The following is a 21798-nucleotide window of genomic DNA, read 5'->3' on the forward strand; positions in this document are numbered from 1 at the left end:
CCTCCGTGGATGAAGCCTCACACAGGATCAAATCTTAGGCCCGAGCATGCAGCAGAGAAGACAGTCTGGAGAAAAATTCTTGCTTCTGTGATCCAACACAGTTCTTAGTGTGGTTTTTTTTCTTCTTGTGATGGTGTTCTCTTTTTAGAAAGAGCGCACGGCTGCTTAGCGAAGTGGAGCTAAGTGCTTTCTGGAGCCTCTTTTCAGCCCACTCTCAAGAGGTTCATGCAACAGGCTAGTAGAGAGAGACACACAGGTAGCACTCACAGTTATTCACAGTCGGGCCCCACTGGACAGGCGTAGTTTTCACTCGCTCGCTGGGCAGCTTCAGAATGCTGTATTTTTGGTTTTCGCTTTCCAGGGCTCTTTGGAGAGCTTCAAGAATTCAGAAAAGACAGGACAGGGCTCCTTTCAGGTCCTCTGTTTCCTCAGAAGAAGCACAGCCGGGTGGAGACTCTGCAGGTAGAGCAATCAGCACTCTGCCTGGAAACCCCCACATCCAGCCATTTCTTACTCACTCACTGGCTCGCTGGGTAGCTTCCGAATGTAGTTTCTTTGGGGTTCACTTCCCAGGGCTCTGAGGAGAGCTTCCAGAGTTCAGGAAAGACAGAGAAGAATAGGACAGGGCTCCCTTCAGGTCCTCAGTTTTCTCAGAAGAAGCACAGCCGGGTGGAGACTGCAGGTAGAGCAATCAGCACTCTGCCTGGAAACCCCCACATCCAGCCATTTCTTGCTCACTCACTGGCTCGCTGGGTAGCTTCCGAATGTAGTTTCTTTGGGGTTCGCTTTCCAGGGCTCTGAGGAGAGCTTCCAGAGTTCAGGAAAGACAGAGAAGAGTAGGACAGGGCTCCCTTCAGGTCCTCAGTTTCCTCAGAAGAAGCACAGCTGGGTGGAGACTCTGCAGGTAGAGCAATCAGCACTCTGCCTGGAAACCCCCACATCCAGCCATTTCTTACTCACTCACTGGCCAACAAAAAAGCTGCTTTCTTTTTTCTAAGGAGAAGCTGTGTTGTAGGGTCTAATAAAGAAGTAATCCTTTATTCTTGTTACTTGAGGGTGGGAATATACGAATGCCTGCATGTGTACTGAGCATCATGCAAATAGTGTCCAGAGGAAGTTTGAACCTGATTTGATTTGACCCGCACTAAGGGGATTTGACTTAACTAAGGGGAAGAGGATTTTGTTTGTATTTGGTGGCACAAGTATTGGAAATTCAAAGAAGGGGAAACAGAGGTACATGTGTGCATGTAGGCAGAGAATAGAGTGGGCTTCAGGATCTCCTATTACTTAGCAAGTGGTAGGTAAATTCCTTACGGTCTTTTTGCTTGTTCTGAAAGAATGTCCTTCATAATTTGATTCCCTTTAAGCACTGTAATAAGTTATTCATTTTTATCTTTTTGGTAGGGTAACAAAGATTACCAACTACAGACATGCTGTGGAAGTCTTGCTTATGCAGCCCCTGAATTAATACAAGGCAAATCATATCTTGGATCTGAGGTAATTATTACCTACTAATTAATTCAGTATGTTATCAATATGCATTTTGGTAACCTATAGTAAGTTACACTGTGTATGGGGGATATAGTATATAAGTAGGAATTAATATTACTGGGGCCGGAGAGATAGCACAGCGGCGTTTGCCTTGCAAGCAGCTGATCCAGGACCTAAGGTGGTTGGTTCTAATCCCGGCGTCCCATATGGTCCCTCGTGCCTGCCAAAATCTATTCAGATGATGAACTGTTTAAATAGCTCCTGGCAGGCACGAGGGACCATATGGGACGCCGGGATTCGAACCAACCACCTTTGGTTCTGGATCGGCTGCTTGCAAGGCAAACGCCGTTGTGCTATCTCTCTGTCAGAGAATAATTTGTAATAAATGTAATAATGTCTAATGCCTTGTGGAACAGACATGTATTTCTGTTATCCTTATGGTTATCTTTGTGTCATACAGTCTCATAATTTACATAGGTTAGTCTATGGTTGCCAGCTCAGTCTTCAACATTTGCTAATTAGCACAGACAAAAATCTGTACTTTGAAATAAAAACAAAACAAAACAAAGCACACACACACAAATAACCACAGTGGGGAAAAAAACATTAACAAAACCAAAAAAATTTATTTGTGCTTCTCTTTTTTTTTTTTTTGCATAGGCAGAGTAAATATTGGGGAGATTGGAAAGGGAATTCCCTTGGCTTAAGAGATACAGGACAGTGGTTATTGTGTGGTTGTTCTCTTTATTGCTGTAGTGCTTTTCGAGTTTTTTGATTTTCCTTTTTTTTGCATTGTTATATTTTTCTTTCTTTTTCCCTTTCTTAAATTGATATTTATAGCCTCTAGAAGGATTCCTCCCATTTTTTTTTTTTTTTGCTTGTTTGATTTTTGCCCCATTTTATTTTATTTTTTTCTTCTTTCCTTCAAACAGAAGAACCACATAAATTGAACCATCTTGTTCTGCCTCACAAATTGAGGGGGAAATAATGGAGGGTACCAAGACCAAACAGTCGTATGAACATTAAGTTGAAATAAAAAAATGATCAGACTTAAACACCAAATTCAATGACAAAAGAATCGATACCCAATCTACAACAAGCTAGACACAGAGGGGACCAGTTATACTAGTAGTCCGGAGGGCAAAAGAGGGGGATATGGGATGCCTGCTGGGAACAGGGGTGGAGGAGGACGAACATTGGTGGTGGGAATGCCCCTGATTCACTGTCGCTATTTACCTAAAATATTACTGTGAAAGATTTGTAATCCACTTTGGTCAAAATAAAAATTAAAAAAAAAAAAAAATCTGGGCCTGGAGAGATAGCACAGCGGCATTTGCCTTGCAAGCAGCCGATCCAGGACCTAAGGTGGTTGGTTCGAATCCCTGTGTCCCATATGGTCCCCCGTGCCTGCCAGGAGCTGTTTCTGAGCAGACAGCCAGGAGTAACCCCTGAGCACCGCTGGGTGTGGCCCAAAAACCAAAAAAAAAAAAAAAAAAATCTGTACTTTGTCCACATATACTACCCAGATGAGGCCAGTAGTCCTGTAAGGGGGCTCAGAATCATAAGACTTATCTGAGGCCAATATCACTACTCTCCTCTAGTCTCATATTATCTCTCTTCCAGCCCCATATTTTATTTTAGATGCTGTATAACATTTCCCTCACCTCAACTGAGGATGGAAGTGGGTTCCTTCTTAGCCTATGGTGGTGTCATTATTGACCGAGGTGGCTACTGTTTGAATAAATAGTTAGTGCTTGGGCTCCTGGGACATAGATAGCTTCTAGAAAGGTTAAGATCTTTCTGGGATTTTGAGGCTTGTCAGGCTGTTTGTTCTGGCAGGCTTAATTTCTAGCTCCCTGCTTGAAAAGTCAATTGTTGAACTTTATGGAGGGTTTTCTGCATAGAGAAGACTTTGCCGTACTGCTTAGTCACATTTGCAGATTCTCAGTAAATTTTAAGATTTATTTTGACATCGTTATGCTTGTTTGCACAATTCTCATTTGTAATAAGCCCTCAATAACACTGTAGAATTGTCTCTGAGAATCAGAAACCTGGCCTCATCTCCTTGTTTATGCCCAATATAGTTGGTCCTACCAGTTGGAAGTTACCTTCTGTTGGGACTGCAGAGTCAGCATTAGAGGAGAATGAGCTGGCAGAAGTCAGGCCTGCTACAGCTGTCCATTGAGTCTTTTTAGGCATTAGTTTCTTTGTTTAGCCTGAGTAGATGGATGATTTCAGAACTCTTTTATTTTAGAAGGGTAGGAACTGCTGGGCCTTTCATGGCTGCTCGTGACGCTTAGGAGGCCATGTTTATTCGGGAATTGAACTGGGCATGTGCCCAACTGTTGTCCTAGCTCTTGGTACTAAACTCTGATCTCTTCCTGTTTTGTTGAGATTTAGTAATTCTTTTCTCTTGTCTTGTCTTGTCTTGCCTTGTCTTGTCCTGTCTTGTCTCTTCCTTCCTTCCTTCCTTCCTTCCTTCCTTCCTTCCTTCCTTCCTTCCTTCCTTCCTTCCTTCCTTCCTTCCTTCCTTCCTTCCTTCCTTCCTTCCTTCCTTCCTTCCTTCCTTCCTTCCTTCCTTCCTTCCTTCCTTCCTTCCCTCCCTCCCTCCCTCCCTCCCTCCCTCCCTCCCTCCCACACCTGCACACTGAGGGGTTACTCCTGTGGCACTGTGCTCAGAAATCACCCCTGGCAGGCTTGGGGGTCCATATGGGATGTTGTGGATTGAACCCAGGTCGGTCATGTACAAGGCAAACACCCTACCTGCTGTGCTATTACTCTGGCCCCCTAGGCAATTCTTTATGTGTAGTGCCATTCTGAAATATGCATGTTCTAAAGTGTTTTTGGCTATTTTTATCTCTCTTCCAGGCAGATGTCTGGAGCATGGGCATACTCTTGTATGTACTTATGTGTGGCTTTCTGCCATTTGATGATGATAATGTCATGGCTTTGTATAAGAAGATTATGGTGAGTACTTATAAAAGTAAAAAACAAGAAAGAATTCTTTTTGTTTGTTTTTGTGGCATACCTGGTGGTGCTCAGAGTCTGCACCAGATTTTGTGCTCAGATTTTGTGCTGGTGGTGTTGGGGGACCATATGTGGTGGCAAGATTTGAACCAGTCGTAGTGCAGCGGTGTCCTCTTAACCTCTGTACTATCTCTTCATTTCCAAGAAAAAGTAATTTTCGCTGTTAGTCAAAATAGTGATTGCTCTTGGGGTTAGATAGTAACTTTAAAGGGGAATATGTGGCATTTCTCTTTCTTTAATTTTTTTGTTTGTTGGTTGGTTGGTTGTGGGGCAATACCCCGTAGTATTTAGGGTTTACACCTGGCTCTGTGCTTAGAATCACTCCTGATGAGGCTCAGGGATCAACCATATATGTTACTGATGATCACACCCAGGTTGGTGGCAGGCAAGGCAAGTGCCCTACCCAGTGTACTATATCTTTGGACCTTCTGTCTGGTTCATGATCTGAATGTTGATTTTACCTGTCTATTCAACAATTTTTTCCACTGCCATTTGATGATAATTTCATGACTCTGTATAAGAAGAATATGGTGAGTACTTATAAAAGTAAAAAACAAGAAAGAATTCATTTTGTTTGCTTTTGTGGCACACTGTGAGTTCTTGCTTCAGATCCTAGCACACCACATCACCACACACACTTAACACATGCAAGTTTCATTTGGAAATTTCCAGTGCATAAAACATTGTATAAAGAATATGAAACATTATAGACAGTGACTCAGAGATTATAGGAAGATACATGCATGCCTTGCTGTAGTAGCTGGTCTCATTCAGATTCCTGGCATCACATCTGGTCTGAGCTCCACTAGAATTGAACCCTAAGCACAAAGCCAAGAAATAGCTCCTTACCACTACCTAATCCAAGCCAGACATATCTGTGGAATGCAGTTGGCCAAAATGGTTTGAGCACAGAGGTAGAGTCTTCCTCCCCCACTCCTTACTTTTTCGAGCCACTGGAAACTAATGAAATTATATCCAAGATATATTGGTAAGTGAAAAGGCATAGCACATAAAATTTCAGTCCTAGGATTGATCAATCACTGATCAATGATCTCTGAGTGCAGAGCTAGGATCAGTCAATCCTGAACATTGCTGGTAATGGTCCAGAAACCAAAGCCAAAGAAACAAGAGTATCGTAGCTCTTGAGGGAAAAAGTGATTTTAATCCTGATTTTCTTGTGTCTGTTATTTGCTTGGGAATATTGTCTGACATCCTAGCTTTTCAGTTTTGTCCAGACCCTCAACTTTCCTCAGGGGTCTCAAACTCAATTTACCTGGGGGCCGCAGGAGGCAAAGTTGGGGTGATCCTTGAGTGCAAAGTCAGTAGTAAGCCTTGAACATTGGGGGTGTGACCCAAACAACTAAAACAAAACAAAACAAAACAAAAAAAGATTCCTCTAGAGCAGGGCCACAAAATGTTGTACGGAGGGCCTCGAGTTTGAGACCCCTGGTTTAGGTATTGCTACTGCTGATTAGAGCACTTAGGGCGATCCACGCTTTCTTCATCAGACTTATTACAGCATCATGGTAGTCAGTTACATCCAAATGTCTGTTCCAACTTTGACTAACTGATTTTTTGATGTTTATTCACTTTCATTATTTCTCCCTTGTTGAAACTGCATCTTGATTCTGCTCTCATGTAATAAATATAAGCTGTCCCTGCCAGCATTGTTCCCCTTGTGCATTTGGAAGGTGTCTCCTATTCCACAGTATTCATTGAAAAATTGAATACAGGACTCTCCCTAAGTGTTTGGGTTATTGATGTGTGTCGGAGACTTTGTGGTCTTATCTGCAAACATGTGATAGGTGATACCTTGTTGAATAAGTGAGAATATTCGACTGAAAGCGAGCTGTGGTAGAGCCATGGTGTTCCTCACTTACTGGTTTAGCCATCAGCTTTGCTGAAAGGCTTTTTTTTTTTTTTTTTTAATGTCTCTGGACCTAAACTTCTCTGCCATTTATTTTCCTTCATTTTCTTTTTTTTTTTTTTTGTGCTTTTTGGGTCACACCCGGCAGTGCTCAGGGGTTATTCCTGGCTCCATGCTCAGAAATTGCTCCTGGCAGACACGGGGGACTATATGGGACGCTGGGATTCGAACCGATGACCTCCTGCATGAAAGGCAAACGCCTTACCTCCATGCTATCTCTCCGGCCCCCTCCTTCATTTTCTTATTGAAATTTATGTTTATGTTAGCCATAGGCTGAATGGCCCTATTATGTTATGGGGAGAAAGCATTGCTGAGAAATGAACCCAGCACCTCCTACTTTTTAAGTCATGTGCTCCACCGCTGAGCTACCCCCTTGCTTTTTAGTGTTTTGTTACTGTAAGGTGAATATTCCATCACATAAGCTTCAGTGTTGTCTATTTCAGTGCACTCGTAGCTCCTGGATTAACCCTTTGTAGGAGGGGATTATCTTAAAATAATATAAAAGTAGATGCTATGTCTAAGTTTTGATATTGTTGGTAACTCAGGTATTCTTGTAGTGGAATGAATATGTATAAAATGTATAATTCTTATTGAGTAGAGATTTAGCCTTTCCTAATTAATATTATTTACTAATACTGTGTATTCTTTGTTTCTTCTACTCTGAATTTCATTTTTAGTTTTCATGTATTTGCAAGTTGAAAATTGATTCAAATTAGGACTTTTATGCATTATTGTGGAATTTAATTTCACACATTATAGATTTTGAAATTTATTGTAATCTTGGCTCAGAACTATTGTTCCGAGTCGCAGTGTAATACAGTCTGCTGGTTGAATCTAATTATGGTGTTGTATCACTTGCATGCAGTATGTATCTTTGCCTAGAATGTTCTAAAATTCCCCATTTGGGAATAACACTTCGTCAGGTTTTTGGGGGGATGGGGTAGGGTGGGGGAGGGGTTTGATGGAAAAGCCCAGCATTATGACACAGTTTTATGTAACTCTTGTTGAAGAGGCTGACCTCATTTATCATTTGCTTTTGTTGACTGTTTTAACTTGAATGCTCAGCTGCAGTTTTCAGCATGATTCCTAGTAGATTATTAATCTTATTAATGTCACCTGTATTCATTTGCCATCACTGCGTTGTAAAAGAAGCATGACTGGCCGCTCGTTTTGGGAATACAGAAGGATGAAGGAAGTATAAATAATTCAGTAAACAGGAGTTGAGTAGCTTGAAAGTAAAAATTGCTTTCAAATAAGTATAATTTATAATTTTAAAGAAAACGAGCAAATTATCTCTTTATGAGATTGTAAATTTGCAATTACAGAATTGACTGCAGTCCTACGATTATGTGTTGGCAAGATCACCTGTCTTTCTGAGCACCAGGTGGAAAACATGTAATAGATCTCTTTTTTCACTCAACCCGAGTTTCTCCTTCAGTTATCTCTTTCCCTCCCTCCCTCCCTCCTTCCTTCCCTCCCTCCCTCCCTCCCTTCTTTCCCTCCCTCCCTTCGTTCCCTCCCTCCCTCCCTCCCTTCCTTCCCTCCCTCCCTCCTTTCCTCCTTCCTTCCTTCCTTCCTTCCTTCCTTCCTTCCTTCCTTCCTTCCTTCCTTCCTTCCTTCCTTCCTTCCTTCCTTCCTTCCTTCCTTCCTTCCTTCCTTCCTCCCTCCCTCCCTCCCCCCTCCTTCCCTCTTTCCTTTCTTCCCTCCGTCCTTCCCTCTTTCCCTCTTTCCTTCCTTCCCTCTTTCCTTCCTTCCCTCCTTCCCTCCTTCCCTCCTTCCCTCCCTCCCTCCCTCCTTCCTTCCTTCCTTCCTTCCTTCCTTCCTTCCTTCCTTCCTTCCTTCCTTCCTTCCTTCCTTCCTTCCTTCCTTCCTTCCTTCCTTCCTTCCTTCCTTCCTTCCTTCCTTCCTTCCTTCCTTTTTTCCTTCCTTCCTTCCTTTTCTTTTTTTTTTTTTGGTTTTTGGGCCACACCCGGTGGCACTCAGGGATTACTCCTGGCTCTGTGCTCAGAAGTCGGTCCTGGCAGGCTCGTGGGACCATGTGGGGAGCTGGGAATCGAACCGGGGTTCATCCTGTGTTAGCCACGTGCAAGATAAATGCCCTACTGCTGTGCTATCACTTTGGCTTCTTTTCATTTCTTTTCGTTTCGTTTCATTTTTTCCACACCTGTCAGTGCTCAGGGGTTTCTCCTGATTTTATACTCAGAATTACTCCTGACAGGATTTGGGGAACCATATAGGATGCTGGGGATTGAACCCAGATTGCCTGCACGCAAAGCAAATGCCTTACCCCACTGTATTATTGCTCTAGCCTGTTTATCCACTTCTTGATCTCCTTTGCTAGGTAATCATCACTTTAAAAAGAAGTCTCCAAAGACAGCATAAACCAGATTCAAGGGGTGCATTCTGGTTGAAGTACGACAGTTTTTTGTTTGGTTGGTTTTTTGCTTCTTGTTTTTGGGTTACATCCAGTGGCACTTGGGTTACTCATGGCTCTGCACTCAGAAATTACTCCTGGCAGGCTGGGGGGGCGGGGTACCAAAAGGAATGCTGGGGATTGAAACCAGGTAGGCTGAGTGCAAGGCAAATGCCCTACCTGCTGTGCTATCACTCCAGCTCCACCAGGGTCTTTTGTAGAGATGCTTTTTTCCAGCAGAATTGTCCCTCAAGAATTTTTCTGTTTATTTCTGGGATAATAATTTCAGAATTTATTTAAGCTTTCCTTAAACACCATGGTTTACAAAGTATTTCATAATACAGTTGTTTCCAGCATTCAGTGTCCCAGCATCAATTCCAACACCAATGGTGTGATCTGTCCCTAGTTTCCTACCCACATACCCCAAGCCAAGCCTGCTTCTTTGGCAGACACAAAACAACTATTACTTGTTACAACTAAATGGTAAGTGGAATTATCAATAAATAATTCAGTAAAATAAAATTTGTGAAAATTCTTATATTTAACACTAGATTGCCCGAGGATTAACTGAGCTCTTTGTTGCTAGTTGAGCCTTCTGTGTTACTATTTTCACTTATGAGCTTGGTAGGTTTCTATGCTACTTTCCCCTCTAATTTGTTGTGCTCCTACTGGACTGTCAGAATTTGGAGATGTCTCGTAGCCTCACCTGTGGTTGCATTCCAGGAGCTCCAGGATCTATAGAACTGGGAAAATTTTTGGCCCTGGCCTTCGTAGGACCCGAGTTTTCAGTCCCAAGACTGGTATACCTATGAATTTTATCAGCTTGGCTTGGCATCTCTTCTGAGATTAGTCTTGAAGCTGTGAAGTTGGGCCATTTATACCTACTTAAGAATATAAAAAATTGGGCCCGGAGAGATAGCACAGTGGCGTTTGCCTTGCAAGCAGCCGATCCAGGACCAAAGGTGGTTGGTTCGAATCCCGGTGTCCCATATGGTCCCCCGTGCCTGCCAGGAGCTATTTCTGAGCAGACAGCCAGGAGTAACCCCTGAGCACCACCGGGTGTGGCCCAAAAATCAAAAAAACAAAAAACAAAAAACAAAAAGACAAAAAAAAAAAACAAGAATATAAAAAATTGGGGGACCAGAGTGATAGCACAGCGGTAGGGCGTTTGCCTTGCATGCAGCCAACCCTGAGCAGATTCGGTTTGATCCCTAGTATCCAGGGCATGCCAGATGGTCCCTAAACCTGCTAGGAGGATTCCTGAGTAATCCCTGAGCACTGCCAGGTGTGCCCCACTCCCCAAAACCAAAACTAAATATTAAAAAAAAAAAGAAAGATGTAGATTGGAGTTAGGACTCACAGCAGGAGGGCACTTGCTGTTAATATGTTAAGATTCTGGTTTTATTCCCTATCCCAGAGGGAAAGAAAGGATGTAAGGAGAACAAACTAAGGGTTATTTCATCAGCTTCTCTTTCTGGATTGCCCTGTTCATTGTGTTTAATAGTGTCCTTGGCTACTCTAATAGTTATTCCCATTATGACAATCAAAAATATCTCAACTTGGGGCTGGAGAGATAGCATGGAGGTAAGGTGTTTTTGCCTTGCATGCAGAAGGATGGTGGTTCGAATCTCAGCATCCCATATAGTCCCCCGAGCCTGCCAGGAGTAACTTCTGAGCGCTGCCAGGTATGACCCCCCAAAAATTCCAAAACCAAAACACTCAACTTGCAAAGAGATCTTAAATCTTAAAAAATGGGGGGAGGGCAGGATCGATGCACAGCTGTAGGGCGTTTGCTTTGCAAAATTGAGGACAGACCTCAATTTGATGATCCCTGGTGTTCCATATGGTCCCCCAAAGCCAGGGCGATTTCTGAGCACATAGCTAGGAGTAACCCCTGAGCGTCACCGTGTGTGGCCCAAAAAAACAAAACAAAAAAAAATCTTTTAAAAAATCTTAAAAATTCTCATTATGAGGAAAAAATGTTGTCATTATATGTGATGATGTTAAACTATATGTATGGCTTATTTCTTGTGTATGTATAAAATATACATTTATATTTCAAATTATTCTGTTGTGTATGTATGTATGTATTTATGTATGTATGAATGTTTTGGGGCCACATCCAGCGATGCTAAGGGGTTACTCCTGTAGCTATCTCTTCATCTCCATATCTGTGTGTTTTAAAGAGCTGGATACAGATAAGAGCTAGGTTAAGCAAATGCTAGAATTGTCCCTATTCTTTCTGACATTGTTTTGGTGCAGAGCAGGAAATGGAGACTGAAGTTGTAGGATGAATCTCAGTCTTCAGGATTGTGGTTGGTTCCCTACAGAATTGTTAGAACTCAGTAGGTGTGCAGGTGGCACACTTTGGGGAATGTTTTTTGTTTGTTTTGGGGCCATACCCTTGGCACTCAGGCATTACCCCTGGCTCTGGGCTCAGAGCTCCTGGCTGGCACGGGGGTGGAGGGTGGGGGACCATATGGGATGTCAGGAATTGAACCCAGGTTTGTCCTGGATCAGCTGTGTGAAAGGCAAACGTCCTACTGCTGTGGTATCTCATCTGCCCCTTTGGGGAATGTTGTGAGTGGATGGTATGCTCTCAGGAGGAGGGCTGAGCCCCTGAGGATGCTGCATGTTGGCTTCTTTGGGAGGGTAGGTGGCAGCCTTCAGATTGACTCTGGCTTTCCTTTCTACATTGATCTCTCTCTCTCTTCTCTCTCTCTCTCTCTCTCTCTCTCTCTTTCTCTCTCTCTCTCTCTTTCCCTCTTTCTCCTCTTCTCTCCTCTCTCTCACTCCTTTCCCTCTTTCACTTTCGTTTTTTGGGCCACACCTGGTGATGCTCAGGGGTTACCCCTGGCTATGCACTCAGAAATTGCTCCTGGCTTGGGGCACCATATGGGACACCGGGGGATCGAACAGAGGTCCATCCTAGGTCAGCCATGTGCAAGGCAAACGCCCTACCATTGTGCTATCGCTTGGGCCTGCTACACTGATGTCTTTTTTGTTTGTTTGTTTATTTTTGTTTTTGTTTTTGGGCCACACCCGGCGATGCTCAGGGGTTACTCCTGGCTGTCTGCTCAGAAATAGCTCCTGGCAGGCACGGGGGACCATATGGGACACAGGGATTCGAACCAACCACCTTTGGTCCTGGATCGGCTGCTTGCAAGGCAAACGCCGCTGTGTTATCTCTCCGGGCCCTACACTGATGTCTTAAGACTCCCAACATGCCTGGCTTTGGCCCACACATCCATCTTTGCTTTACTGTTTTTTACTCATTTGTATCCTATTTATTTCAGACTAATGACACTTTTTTGGGGGGGGGTGCTACACTCAGTGATTCTCTAGGGCAGGGGCCGGCAACATTTAAGACATAAAAGAGCCACTTGGACTGGTTTCTGAAGGAAAAAACAACCTGGGAGCGGCAAAACCATTGAAACATTTAAAACAAATATAGCACTGAATACATTATTTCTTCTCTTAATACAGGATCCTGTAGCTGTAGATCTGAAGAAAAAATAACTTTTTCACTTAACAATGTAAAACACATAATTGTGCAAATTAATAGCCAATTACAATATTTAAGTGATACAGCTCCCTGTTCCCCCTGCTATTGGCCCTGCTGTTCAAGCCGGGGCAAAGCTTCAAAAGAGCCACATGCTGCTCTGGAGCTGCTCTGGCAGGCTCTAGGGTTACTCCTAACAATGCTTGGGGACCATGTGAGGTGTCAAGGATATAACCCAGATTAACCGCATACAAGTTAAACACTGCATGCTGTATTATTGCTTTAGCCTGTGACTGAAAATACTTATTATCTTGTATGTATAAAATATTCTGCTGATGAGACCTGTGCGATAGTGCAGTGGTAGGGCGTTTGTCTTGAACACTGCTGACCCAGGACAGACTGTGATTTGATACCCGGCGTCCCTTATGTTCACCAAGCCAGGAGCGATTTCTGAGTGCATAGCCAGGAGTAACCCCTGAGTGTCAGGGTGTGGCCATAAAACAAACAAACAACCCTTCTAAGTGCCTCATTTTCTTTATCTCTCTCTCTGTTTCTCTCTTTTGTGGGGGCACACCCAGTGGTGCTCAGGGGTTACTCCTGGCTTTGCACTCAGTAATTGCTCCTGGCTCGGGGGACCATATGGGATCCCGAAGATTGAACTCCATGTCCGTCCTGGGTCATCTGCATGCAAGTCAAAGGCCCTACCACTGTGCTATCATTCTAGTCCATATCCCTGGAATCTGGCTGGAATTACTGACCCCTTTTTCTGCGGAAGTGAAGCAAGTTTATTGAGTAATACTATGAATTTGAAGGGGAAAATTGGAATCCCCAGAGAAGGAGAGTGGTAGAAAACCAAAAGTAAAAAACAAACTCCAGAGCAATAGTACAATAGGTAGGGCAACCTTACATGTGGATGGCCTGGGTTTAATCCCTGGCATCTGTCCCTTATGGTACCCTGTGCCCCACCTGGAGTGATTCCTGAGTACAGAGTTGGGAGTTACCCCTGAGCATCATCAGGTGTGATTAAAAAAAGGAGAAGAAAAGAAAGTCTGGTATGTTGGTATCTTAGAAATTTGTGTTAGTTTTGATTCAGCCTAATTCCTTCAATGTTTTTTATTTGTAGAGAGGGAAGTACGAAGTCCCTAAGTGGCTCTCTCCTAGTAGTATTCTGCTTCTTCAACAAATGTTGCAGGTAAGTTTTGATTTTTATTTGCTTCTCCACATTTAATTAGGTTATTTATTGTCTGACCCAACAGATCTTGGAAGCTATCAGGATCTTAATCGGGGCCATATCCAGCAGCATTTAGGGGCTACTTCTGGCTCTGTTTTCAGGAATGATCCTTGGCAGTGCTTTGGAGACTGTGGTGCTGGGATTGGTTGCATGTTACTTGTTTTCTTCTATTTGGCTCCTGATTCAACTTTCAGGTGCCTTTAATACAACATTATTTTACCAGCTTACCAGATTTCTTTCATCATATCTATTCTGTACATATCCTCCGCTAGATGCTTCTTAATTATGTGTAAAATCACCCCCATCACCGTATCACAAGCCCAAGTGAACGAGTCTGAATCAGGGTCGCACAGGAAATAATCCAGACCAGGCTGAGGGTGAAACCCATGTAGTCTGGCAGTCTTCTACCTAGTATGGAGCTCTCTGCCTGCCAGAACTGCTGTTTTTATTGAGTACAGAGATCACCCCTGGGTGGGGCAGTAAACCACTGAGTTTTACAAGTAAGACAATCTTTGTAAAGAAACATATGAAGGATCCAGGGATAAACTTTTAGGTAAAATAAGATGTAACCCAACAATTACGTTGTAAAAACATTTGCAATTTAAAGAAGTAGAATGACTGTTAGGAATACAGGCAGGGGTGGGGGTGGGGAGGAGGGTGTAGGTGATGGGACTGTTGCATTGGTGATGGGGGGGGTATTCTTTTTGTTGTTATTGTTGTTTGGTTTTTGGTTTTTGGGCCACACCTGGCATCGCTCAGGGGTTACTTCAGGCTCTGCTCTCAGAAATCGCTCCTGGCAGGCTCAGGGGACCTTATGGGATGCCGGGATTTGAACCACTGTCTTTCTGCATGAAAGGCAAATGCCCTACCTTCATGCTATCTCTCCGGCCCTGATTTGGGGGGGGGGGGGGTTAATTCGTTTATGACTGAAACCCAACTACAAACATGCTTGTAATCATGCTGCTTAAATAAAGATTTAAAAATTTTTTTTTAATTTGGGGCCAAAGAAATAGCACAGTGGTAGGGCATTTGCCTTACATGTGGCCTGCCCAGGATGGACCTGGGTTCAATTCCTGGCATCCCATATGTTCCTTCCACCCCCCAGCCTTCCAGGATCGATTTCTGAGTGCAGAGCCAGGAGTAACTCCTGAGCGCTGCTGGGTGTGGCCCAAAAACCAAAAAAAAAAATTACTTTTTTAATTTGTTTTTGAGTGTCAGGCATTGATCCTAGGGCCTTGTGCATGCAAAGCTTGTGTTAACCAATGAACTCCACTTCTAAACAAATGCTTTTATTTTTTTTTAAAGCACCTTCTGTTTTCTTGTTCCATGTTTTTGCTTATAAGGTATATAATAAGCATCAAATAAGTGACTTCATAAATTGATGTACAATTGAGTGAGTCTGGATAATATAGTACAATGGTTCTTATACTTTAACATGTCTCAGGTTTTCCAGATGGATTTGTTAAAACACAGATTGCTGGGTCCTGCTCCAAGAATAGTTAAGTTCTGTGGTAGGATTAGAATTTGCAAATGCTCTTGGGGGCTAGAGAGATAGCACATCGGGTAAGGTGTTTGCCTTGCAGGTGGCCAATTGCATTCAATCCCTGGTATCCCATATGATCCTGGAGCCTGCTAGGAGCAATTTCTGAGTGCAGAGACAGGAATAACCCTTGAGTACCGCCATTTGTGCCCCCCCCCTCCCCAAATTTGCAAACACTCACTGCTGCTAGTTTTGGGACCACTTTTTAACAATTGATTTAGGGAGCTAGAGAGATAGATAGTATAGTAGGTAGGGCTTTTGTACGTAGCTGGGTTTACTCAAACCCAGGTTTGATACCTGACATACTATATGGTCCCCTGAGAACTACCAGGAGTGATTCTGAGTGCAGAGCCAGGAGTAATCACTGAACATCACATCTGTGGTCCAAACTCCTCCCACTCCTCAAGAAAAAAACTGATTTAATAGAATACCTCTGAGGTAGAAATAGGAGAGCAAAAGTCTAGCTCTCTACTCTGTTTACTCTTTACTCTCTACCAGTGGTCCTCAAACTATGGCTCGTGGGCTACATATTGTATTTGTTCTCGTTTTGCTTCTTCACTTCAAAATAAGATAGATGCAGTATGCATAGGAATTTGTTCATAATTTTTTTTTTTTACCATAATCTGGCTTTACCTCTGAGGGACAGTGAACTGGCCCCCTGTTTAAAAAGTTTAAAAAGTGACTCTGACCAGTCACAAAGGGATTCTCACTCTGACCTTAGTTGTGTATAGTTATGAAGAGAAAATGGAATAAATAAGAAGCACTTTGTAAATATGAATGCTTGTTGGAGCAGGCTATTTTTTTTTGTTTTATTTAAGGTTGTTTTTTTTTTTTAATCTGTTAAGACATATCTACTTTTTATTCATAGGCTCTCCCACTTTGATTAAGTAGACCAGACCACCAAATCTCCATAAAAAGATTGAAAACATCTCCTCCTTTCTTTCAAGCTCCCCGAAACTTAATATTTGTTGATTAATTTTTTTCTCCTCACCCTTGAAAATTTAAAAATGGAAAAGAAAGGTGTGCTTTTCAAGGTGTTCCTGTGATGGTGAGCTTATTGGAGGTCCAGATTGCATGTTCAGTAAGAATGCCCTGCATTGTGGCTGTTTGAATATTAAATTGGTGAATATTTCCTGTGAATAGGTTTCCCAGCAAAAGACTATTACATCATACAATAGATCGACTGAACTCATGAATAATGTCCATACCAATGAAGTTGGTGTTTGTTAAACACTTATCTTCTAAGCCTGTCTTGGTTGTTATAGCTTTTTTTCCAGCCCCTTTCTCCCTCTATTGCCTCCCTTAAAGAATTCATTCCAAGGCCATTTTAAGGTCTTTCACAACCGTTTTTGAGTTGATAAAGTTTACATGTGTTCTGATGAATTTTTGAGTTCTTAGGATGAGAGTTCTCTGTTCTGTTCTGTTTAAAATGTTAATCACAAGCTACTTCCTAATGGCCACTAGGTGGACCCCAAGAAACGAATTTCCATGAGGAATCTATTGAGCCATCCCTGGATCATGCAAGATTATATTTGTCCTGTTGAGTGGCAAAGCAAGAATTCTGTAAGTAAAATAAAAATCCAGTTAAATTTTTTTAAAACTTGTGTGAATTTAATCTACAGTGATGTGATTTCTAAATATGAAGGAAAATGTATTTGTAGATTTACTTAGCAGTTTGGTGTTTAGGAGACTTGTACCTTAATTATATATTTGCTTCTCCTCTCAATCTTTTTTGTTTTGTTTTGTTTTTTTTTGGATCTTACCTGGCTGAGCTCAGGGGTTATTCCTGGCTCTATGCTTAGAAATTGCCCCTGGCAGGCTTGGGGGACCATATGGGATGCTGGGATCCGAACCATGGTCCTTCTGCATGCAAGGCAAATGCCTGACCTCCATGCTATCTCTCTGGCCCTTTCTCCTCTTAATCTTGCCTGTCCTCTTTAATCTTATTTTTGGGAGCAGTTTGCCAAGCAGTGTTTAAGGAGCATGGGGCCCATTGTTGGCATTATTTAGACTGGTTGGGAGGACCTGATAATTCTCTACTCAACCCTGTGGTGCAGGGACCCTCTAGGGCTACATTCAGTGATTGGGACCATTCAGTGTTTAGAATTGAACCCAGGACCTTCGCATGCTGGGCATTGGCTATAACCTTCACACGAGCTCCCTGATACAGTGCTTCTGAATTTCGCTGCATTGAAAAGTTGCCAGGTCCTACAGGAAAAATAAAAATTCTGCATGTACCCATGTCAGGACAGTTAGTGGAGATAGATATATTTAATTTATATACACTCAATGGATATCTATATCTACATAGATTTGTATAGATATACACACAATGTTGCTGTTGTTATTGTTTTGGTTATGCTGGCACTTGAGGGCTTTCTTTGTTGGTGCTTGGGACCAGATTTAAGTACACCTATGATTCCAATATGTTCCAGCGTGTGTGTGTGTGTGTGTGTGTGTGTGTGTGTGTGTGTGTGTCCCAGCCCGTGTGTGTATGTATGTGTGTATACCCAGTAGTGATTAGGGGATACTTCTAGCTTTATACTCAGGTTGCTTCAAAAGGTACCGAGGGGGATCATACAGGGCCTCCTTCATGCAGCAAATGTGCTCTCTGAACCTTTTTCTTTTTTTAAATTTTATTATGGGATCATACATAGTTATACTCAAACCTTACTCCTAGGTGTGTGCTTAGGGATCATTCAGGTTGGTGCTCAGGGACCATATGTGGTGGTGGGGATCCGACTCAATAAAGGTCAGATGTATGCAAGGCAAATACCCTACCCTTTTGATATCTTTTCTGGCCATTAATATTTTTATAAGTTCCCAGTGTTACTCATGTGTATTCAGGCTTGTGTGAACAGTGCTCTGGGAATCATGAACAAGTTACTTAATCTTGTCAAAACTATTTATTCAGCTATAAAATGTAGACTAAACCAGTTCTATTTCCCAGAGTGGTGATAAAATTTCAAAAGCTTTCAAATAGTTTTCATTGTTTTAGGACCATAGCCAGCATCGCTCAGGGGTTACTCCTGACTTTTTACTCAGGAGTCACACTCTTGGTGGTGCTTGGTGGACCACATGGGGTATCGGGGTTCTAACCTGGGTTGGCTGAGTGCAACGCAAATGCCCTGCCCAATGTGCTATCTCTCCTGCCCCTCAAATGTTTATGTCTGAAGATTTTTTTCATAGTGATCATCAGATTTACTTATTTACTTAAAAGTAATGTGGGGGGAGAGATAGTATAGTGAGTAGAATGCTTGCCCTGCACAAGATGAACCCAGTTTCTATATCTGGCATCTCTTATGGTTTCCTGCACCCACCAGAAGTAATGCCTGAGCGCAGAACCAGGAGTAACCCATGAACACTACTGATATATATGGTCCCCAAACCAAAATTGAACAATTAAAGATTAATCTAGAGAGAAGAATAGCATTGCTTTTTATCTACAGATTTCTTCAAAGTCTGGTTTAATGAGACACGTTGGGCTCATCTTCTACCTTCATGTTTTGAAATGTTTTGATTGAAGCATATGGAAAATAATGTATCTTTATACAGATATGTATGAGAAAAATACTCAAATACTTTAAAGGATTTGCCTTTGCAGATCATTGGGACATGTTTTCTGATAACCCACTATAACCTCTGTAGTGAACTGATATGAGCATGGGTCAACAGAATAGCTTGGAGGTGGGGAACAGACATGCCCCAGTGTAGTATGGCTATGAGGTACTTACTTTCTAGAGTAATCACACTAGTAAATAGAAATACTCTCCTGGGGCCAGAGAGATAGCAAGTCATTTGCCTTTAGTGCTGAAGGTCGGTGGTTCGAATCCCCCCATCCCATATGGTCCCCTGAGCCTGCCAGGGGCGATTTCTGAGCATAGAGCCAGGAGTAAACCCTGAGCGCCGCCGGGTATGACCCAAAAACCAAAAATAAAAAAAAGAAAAGAAATACTCTCCTTAGTGGCCAGAAACTATGCATGCATTGTCTTTAGCTTGTTAGTGATCTGCTTGCTCAGGTCTTACAGCTAGTGTTGAAATCCCTCCTAATTCTTCTGAGTGACTGTTTCTAAAATTTCTCTTATTGTCCTAAAGAACCTGTATGACATCTCATTTGCTCTAGAACAAATACAATTAGAACTACAACTTAATTCTCACTGTTGCCAAACCAAAGAGCCTAAGGCTCAGAAATATGGATATAAATAGGATGCCTGAGGAGGGCCACTCTCTAGGAGAGCTGCTGCGTGCTCCCCGGGTGGAGAATGGGATGTCTTCTTGTGGGTGGAGAGTGGAATGTCTGTGTTATCTGGGTGAAAGGAGGGTGTCTGCTCTCTGAGTGCAGAGTGTAGTGCCAATCCTTTGTTCCACCATTGGGGGTCATCATTTCTCCGTTTGTGGGAGACTTTGCTGTTTTCCTAGATGCCATCCTCATAGGATACATGCTCCTCTGTGGCTGTCAGCTTTGTACATACACTTGGCTAATGAAGAAAGACTCTGATTGCAATGACACAAAAGTTATTTGAAAACAACACAAAAGTTCCTTGAAATTAGGATATAGTACAAAGTAGCTTTGAGTTTTACAAAAAAAGTATCATTTTCCTTTTATCTTAGTACAGTAATTGCTGGAATTGAGGTGATAACTATAATAGAACATTTAATAGAACATAATATCCTGTTGTGTCTTAGTACAAGGTGGATAGAGTACTAGGAAAATACCTTTAAGAGTCACTCACTATCCTATAGACTTTATTATCTTATTCCTTCAGTGTTTGGGAGCCCATCACTGAGTTCTCTGGTCTACTCCTGGTTCTGCTCAAGTATATCCGGTACAGAGCAGGGATCAAACCTGGATCTCCCTTGTGCAAAGGGTGTTCTCAGTTAGACTAAATCTCTAGCCCAACACTTTTGTGGCTTTTGTTTATATTCAGGTCACACCTCGTATTACTTGGGCTTACTCCAGGGCTGTTGTGAAGAGAATGCACACACTGGAAAGTCCTCATAGACGGATCAGAAAATTTGGGTGTTTTCCTTTCTTTAGCAAAAAAGATTTTTGTTTTGGGTCTACTCCTGGCAGTACTCAAGTGTTGCTCCTAACTCTGCACTCAGGAAATACTCCTTGGGGGGTTTAGAGGATGCAGGGGATTGATATTGGGGATGCTAGGTTGGCCATGTGCAATGCAAGTGCCCCACCTATTGTACTATCACTCTAGCCTAGCAGAAAAGAAGTTTGTATACTTTCTTCACTTCTGTTCTTAAATTGTGCTTTGCACAGCTAAGTTGCAGGAAGATAGGAGGCCCTCACTCAGCATGTTGGTGACTGCAGCATCGTTGACACCACTTTCAGAAGGGCTCCTGGTGAGGCTGGAGCGATAGTACAGTGGGTAGAGTGCTTGTTTTGTATGTGGCTGACTTGGATTTGATCCTCAGGACCCCACCTGAGACTGCCAGGAGTCGCAGAGTGCAGAGCAAGGAATAACTTTTGAGCACTGACATGTGTGGCACAAAATAAAAAAATAATGGGGGTGCTCTTTGTATTGTGCAAGCCAAAACATAGCCTGAAGGATGTGTTGCTGCAAGGCTAAATCACTTTTTCTTTGCGTCATCCTTGAGTTTAGATACTAGGATTACTAGACTTTTGAAGAAAAATGTTTTTACTGGTCTCTCGGTAGGGAGCCATAAGATTCTCCATTGACTGTCCCACTGCATTTAAATGATGAACCAGATGATGATGCAGATGTGTGTGTGTGTGTGGGGTGTATGTGAGCATTTTCCTGTTGTCATTTGTGGATATAAAAGTCAGGATGTTTTCCTAAGAGTTTGATAGGTTGGATTGTTTTCTGCATATTGGTTTTTGGTTTGACAAGGTACTGATACTTATTTAAAATTTCAAAAACAGAATTTTTGTATTAATAAAATTTATCTTTTTTTTTTGTAGTTTATTCACCTTGATGAAGACTGTATAACAGAACTTTCTGTGCATCACAGAAAAAACAGACAAATGATGGAGGATTTAATTTCATTGGTAAGAAATATACCATGAATGTGAGAGCAGGATCTCATTTCTTTGATTTGTATTAAGAATAGACATTGGGGCTGGAGAGATAGCTTGGAGGTAAGGCGTTTGCCTTGCATGCAGAAGGACGGTGGTTCAACTCCTGGCATCCCATATGGTTCCCCGAGCCTGCCAGGAGTGATTTCTGAGCGTCAAGCCACGAGTAACCTCTGATTGCTGCCGGGTGTGACCCAAAAAACAAATAAAATAAAATAAAATAAAATAAAAGAATAGACATTAAGAATAGCAAGGCCCAGAGAAATAGTACAGAGGGTAGGACCTTTCAAGCAGCTGGCCTTGGTTTGATTCCCGTATCCCATATGATTCCCCAAGCCTTCCAGGAGTAATTTCTGAGCACAGAACTAGGAATAACCACTGAGCACCTCTGGGTGTGCTTCAAAAACAAAACAAAACAAAACAAAACAAAAAACTATGGGAGTAAATACCACACTTATTTATGCATGAATTCTCCTCTTTTGTGATGTCTGTTGGGTGTTCTTTCTTAAAAATGACATCGAGATGGGACCGGGAAGGTGGCGCTACAGGTTAGGTGTCTGCCTTGCAAGCGGATGGACCGCGGTTCGATCCCCCGGTGTCCCATATGGTCCCCCAAGC

General features: G+C 42.5%; 1 protein-coding gene across 1 annotated transcript in view; it reads left to right on the forward strand.

Annotated features, from left to right (window-relative positions):
* Positions 1-21798, forward strand: part of MELK (maternal embryonic leucine zipper kinase) — an 84763-nt gene that overhangs the window by 31858 nt on the left and 31107 nt on the right. The window contains 5 exon segments of the mRNA XM_049772528.1: positions 1405-1497; positions 4360-4458; positions 13484-13552; positions 16596-16694; positions 21067-21153. Of these exon segments, the coding sequence (XP_049628485.1) occupies positions 1405-1497; positions 4360-4458; positions 13484-13552; positions 16596-16694; positions 21067-21153 (447 nt within the window).

The sequence above is a fragment of the Suncus etruscus genome, chromosome 1 (assembly GCF_024139225.1).
Source record: "Suncus etruscus isolate mSunEtr1 chromosome 1, mSunEtr1.pri.cur, whole genome shotgun sequence".
NCBI lineage: Eukaryota > Metazoa > Chordata > Mammalia > Eulipotyphla > Soricidae > Suncus > Suncus etruscus.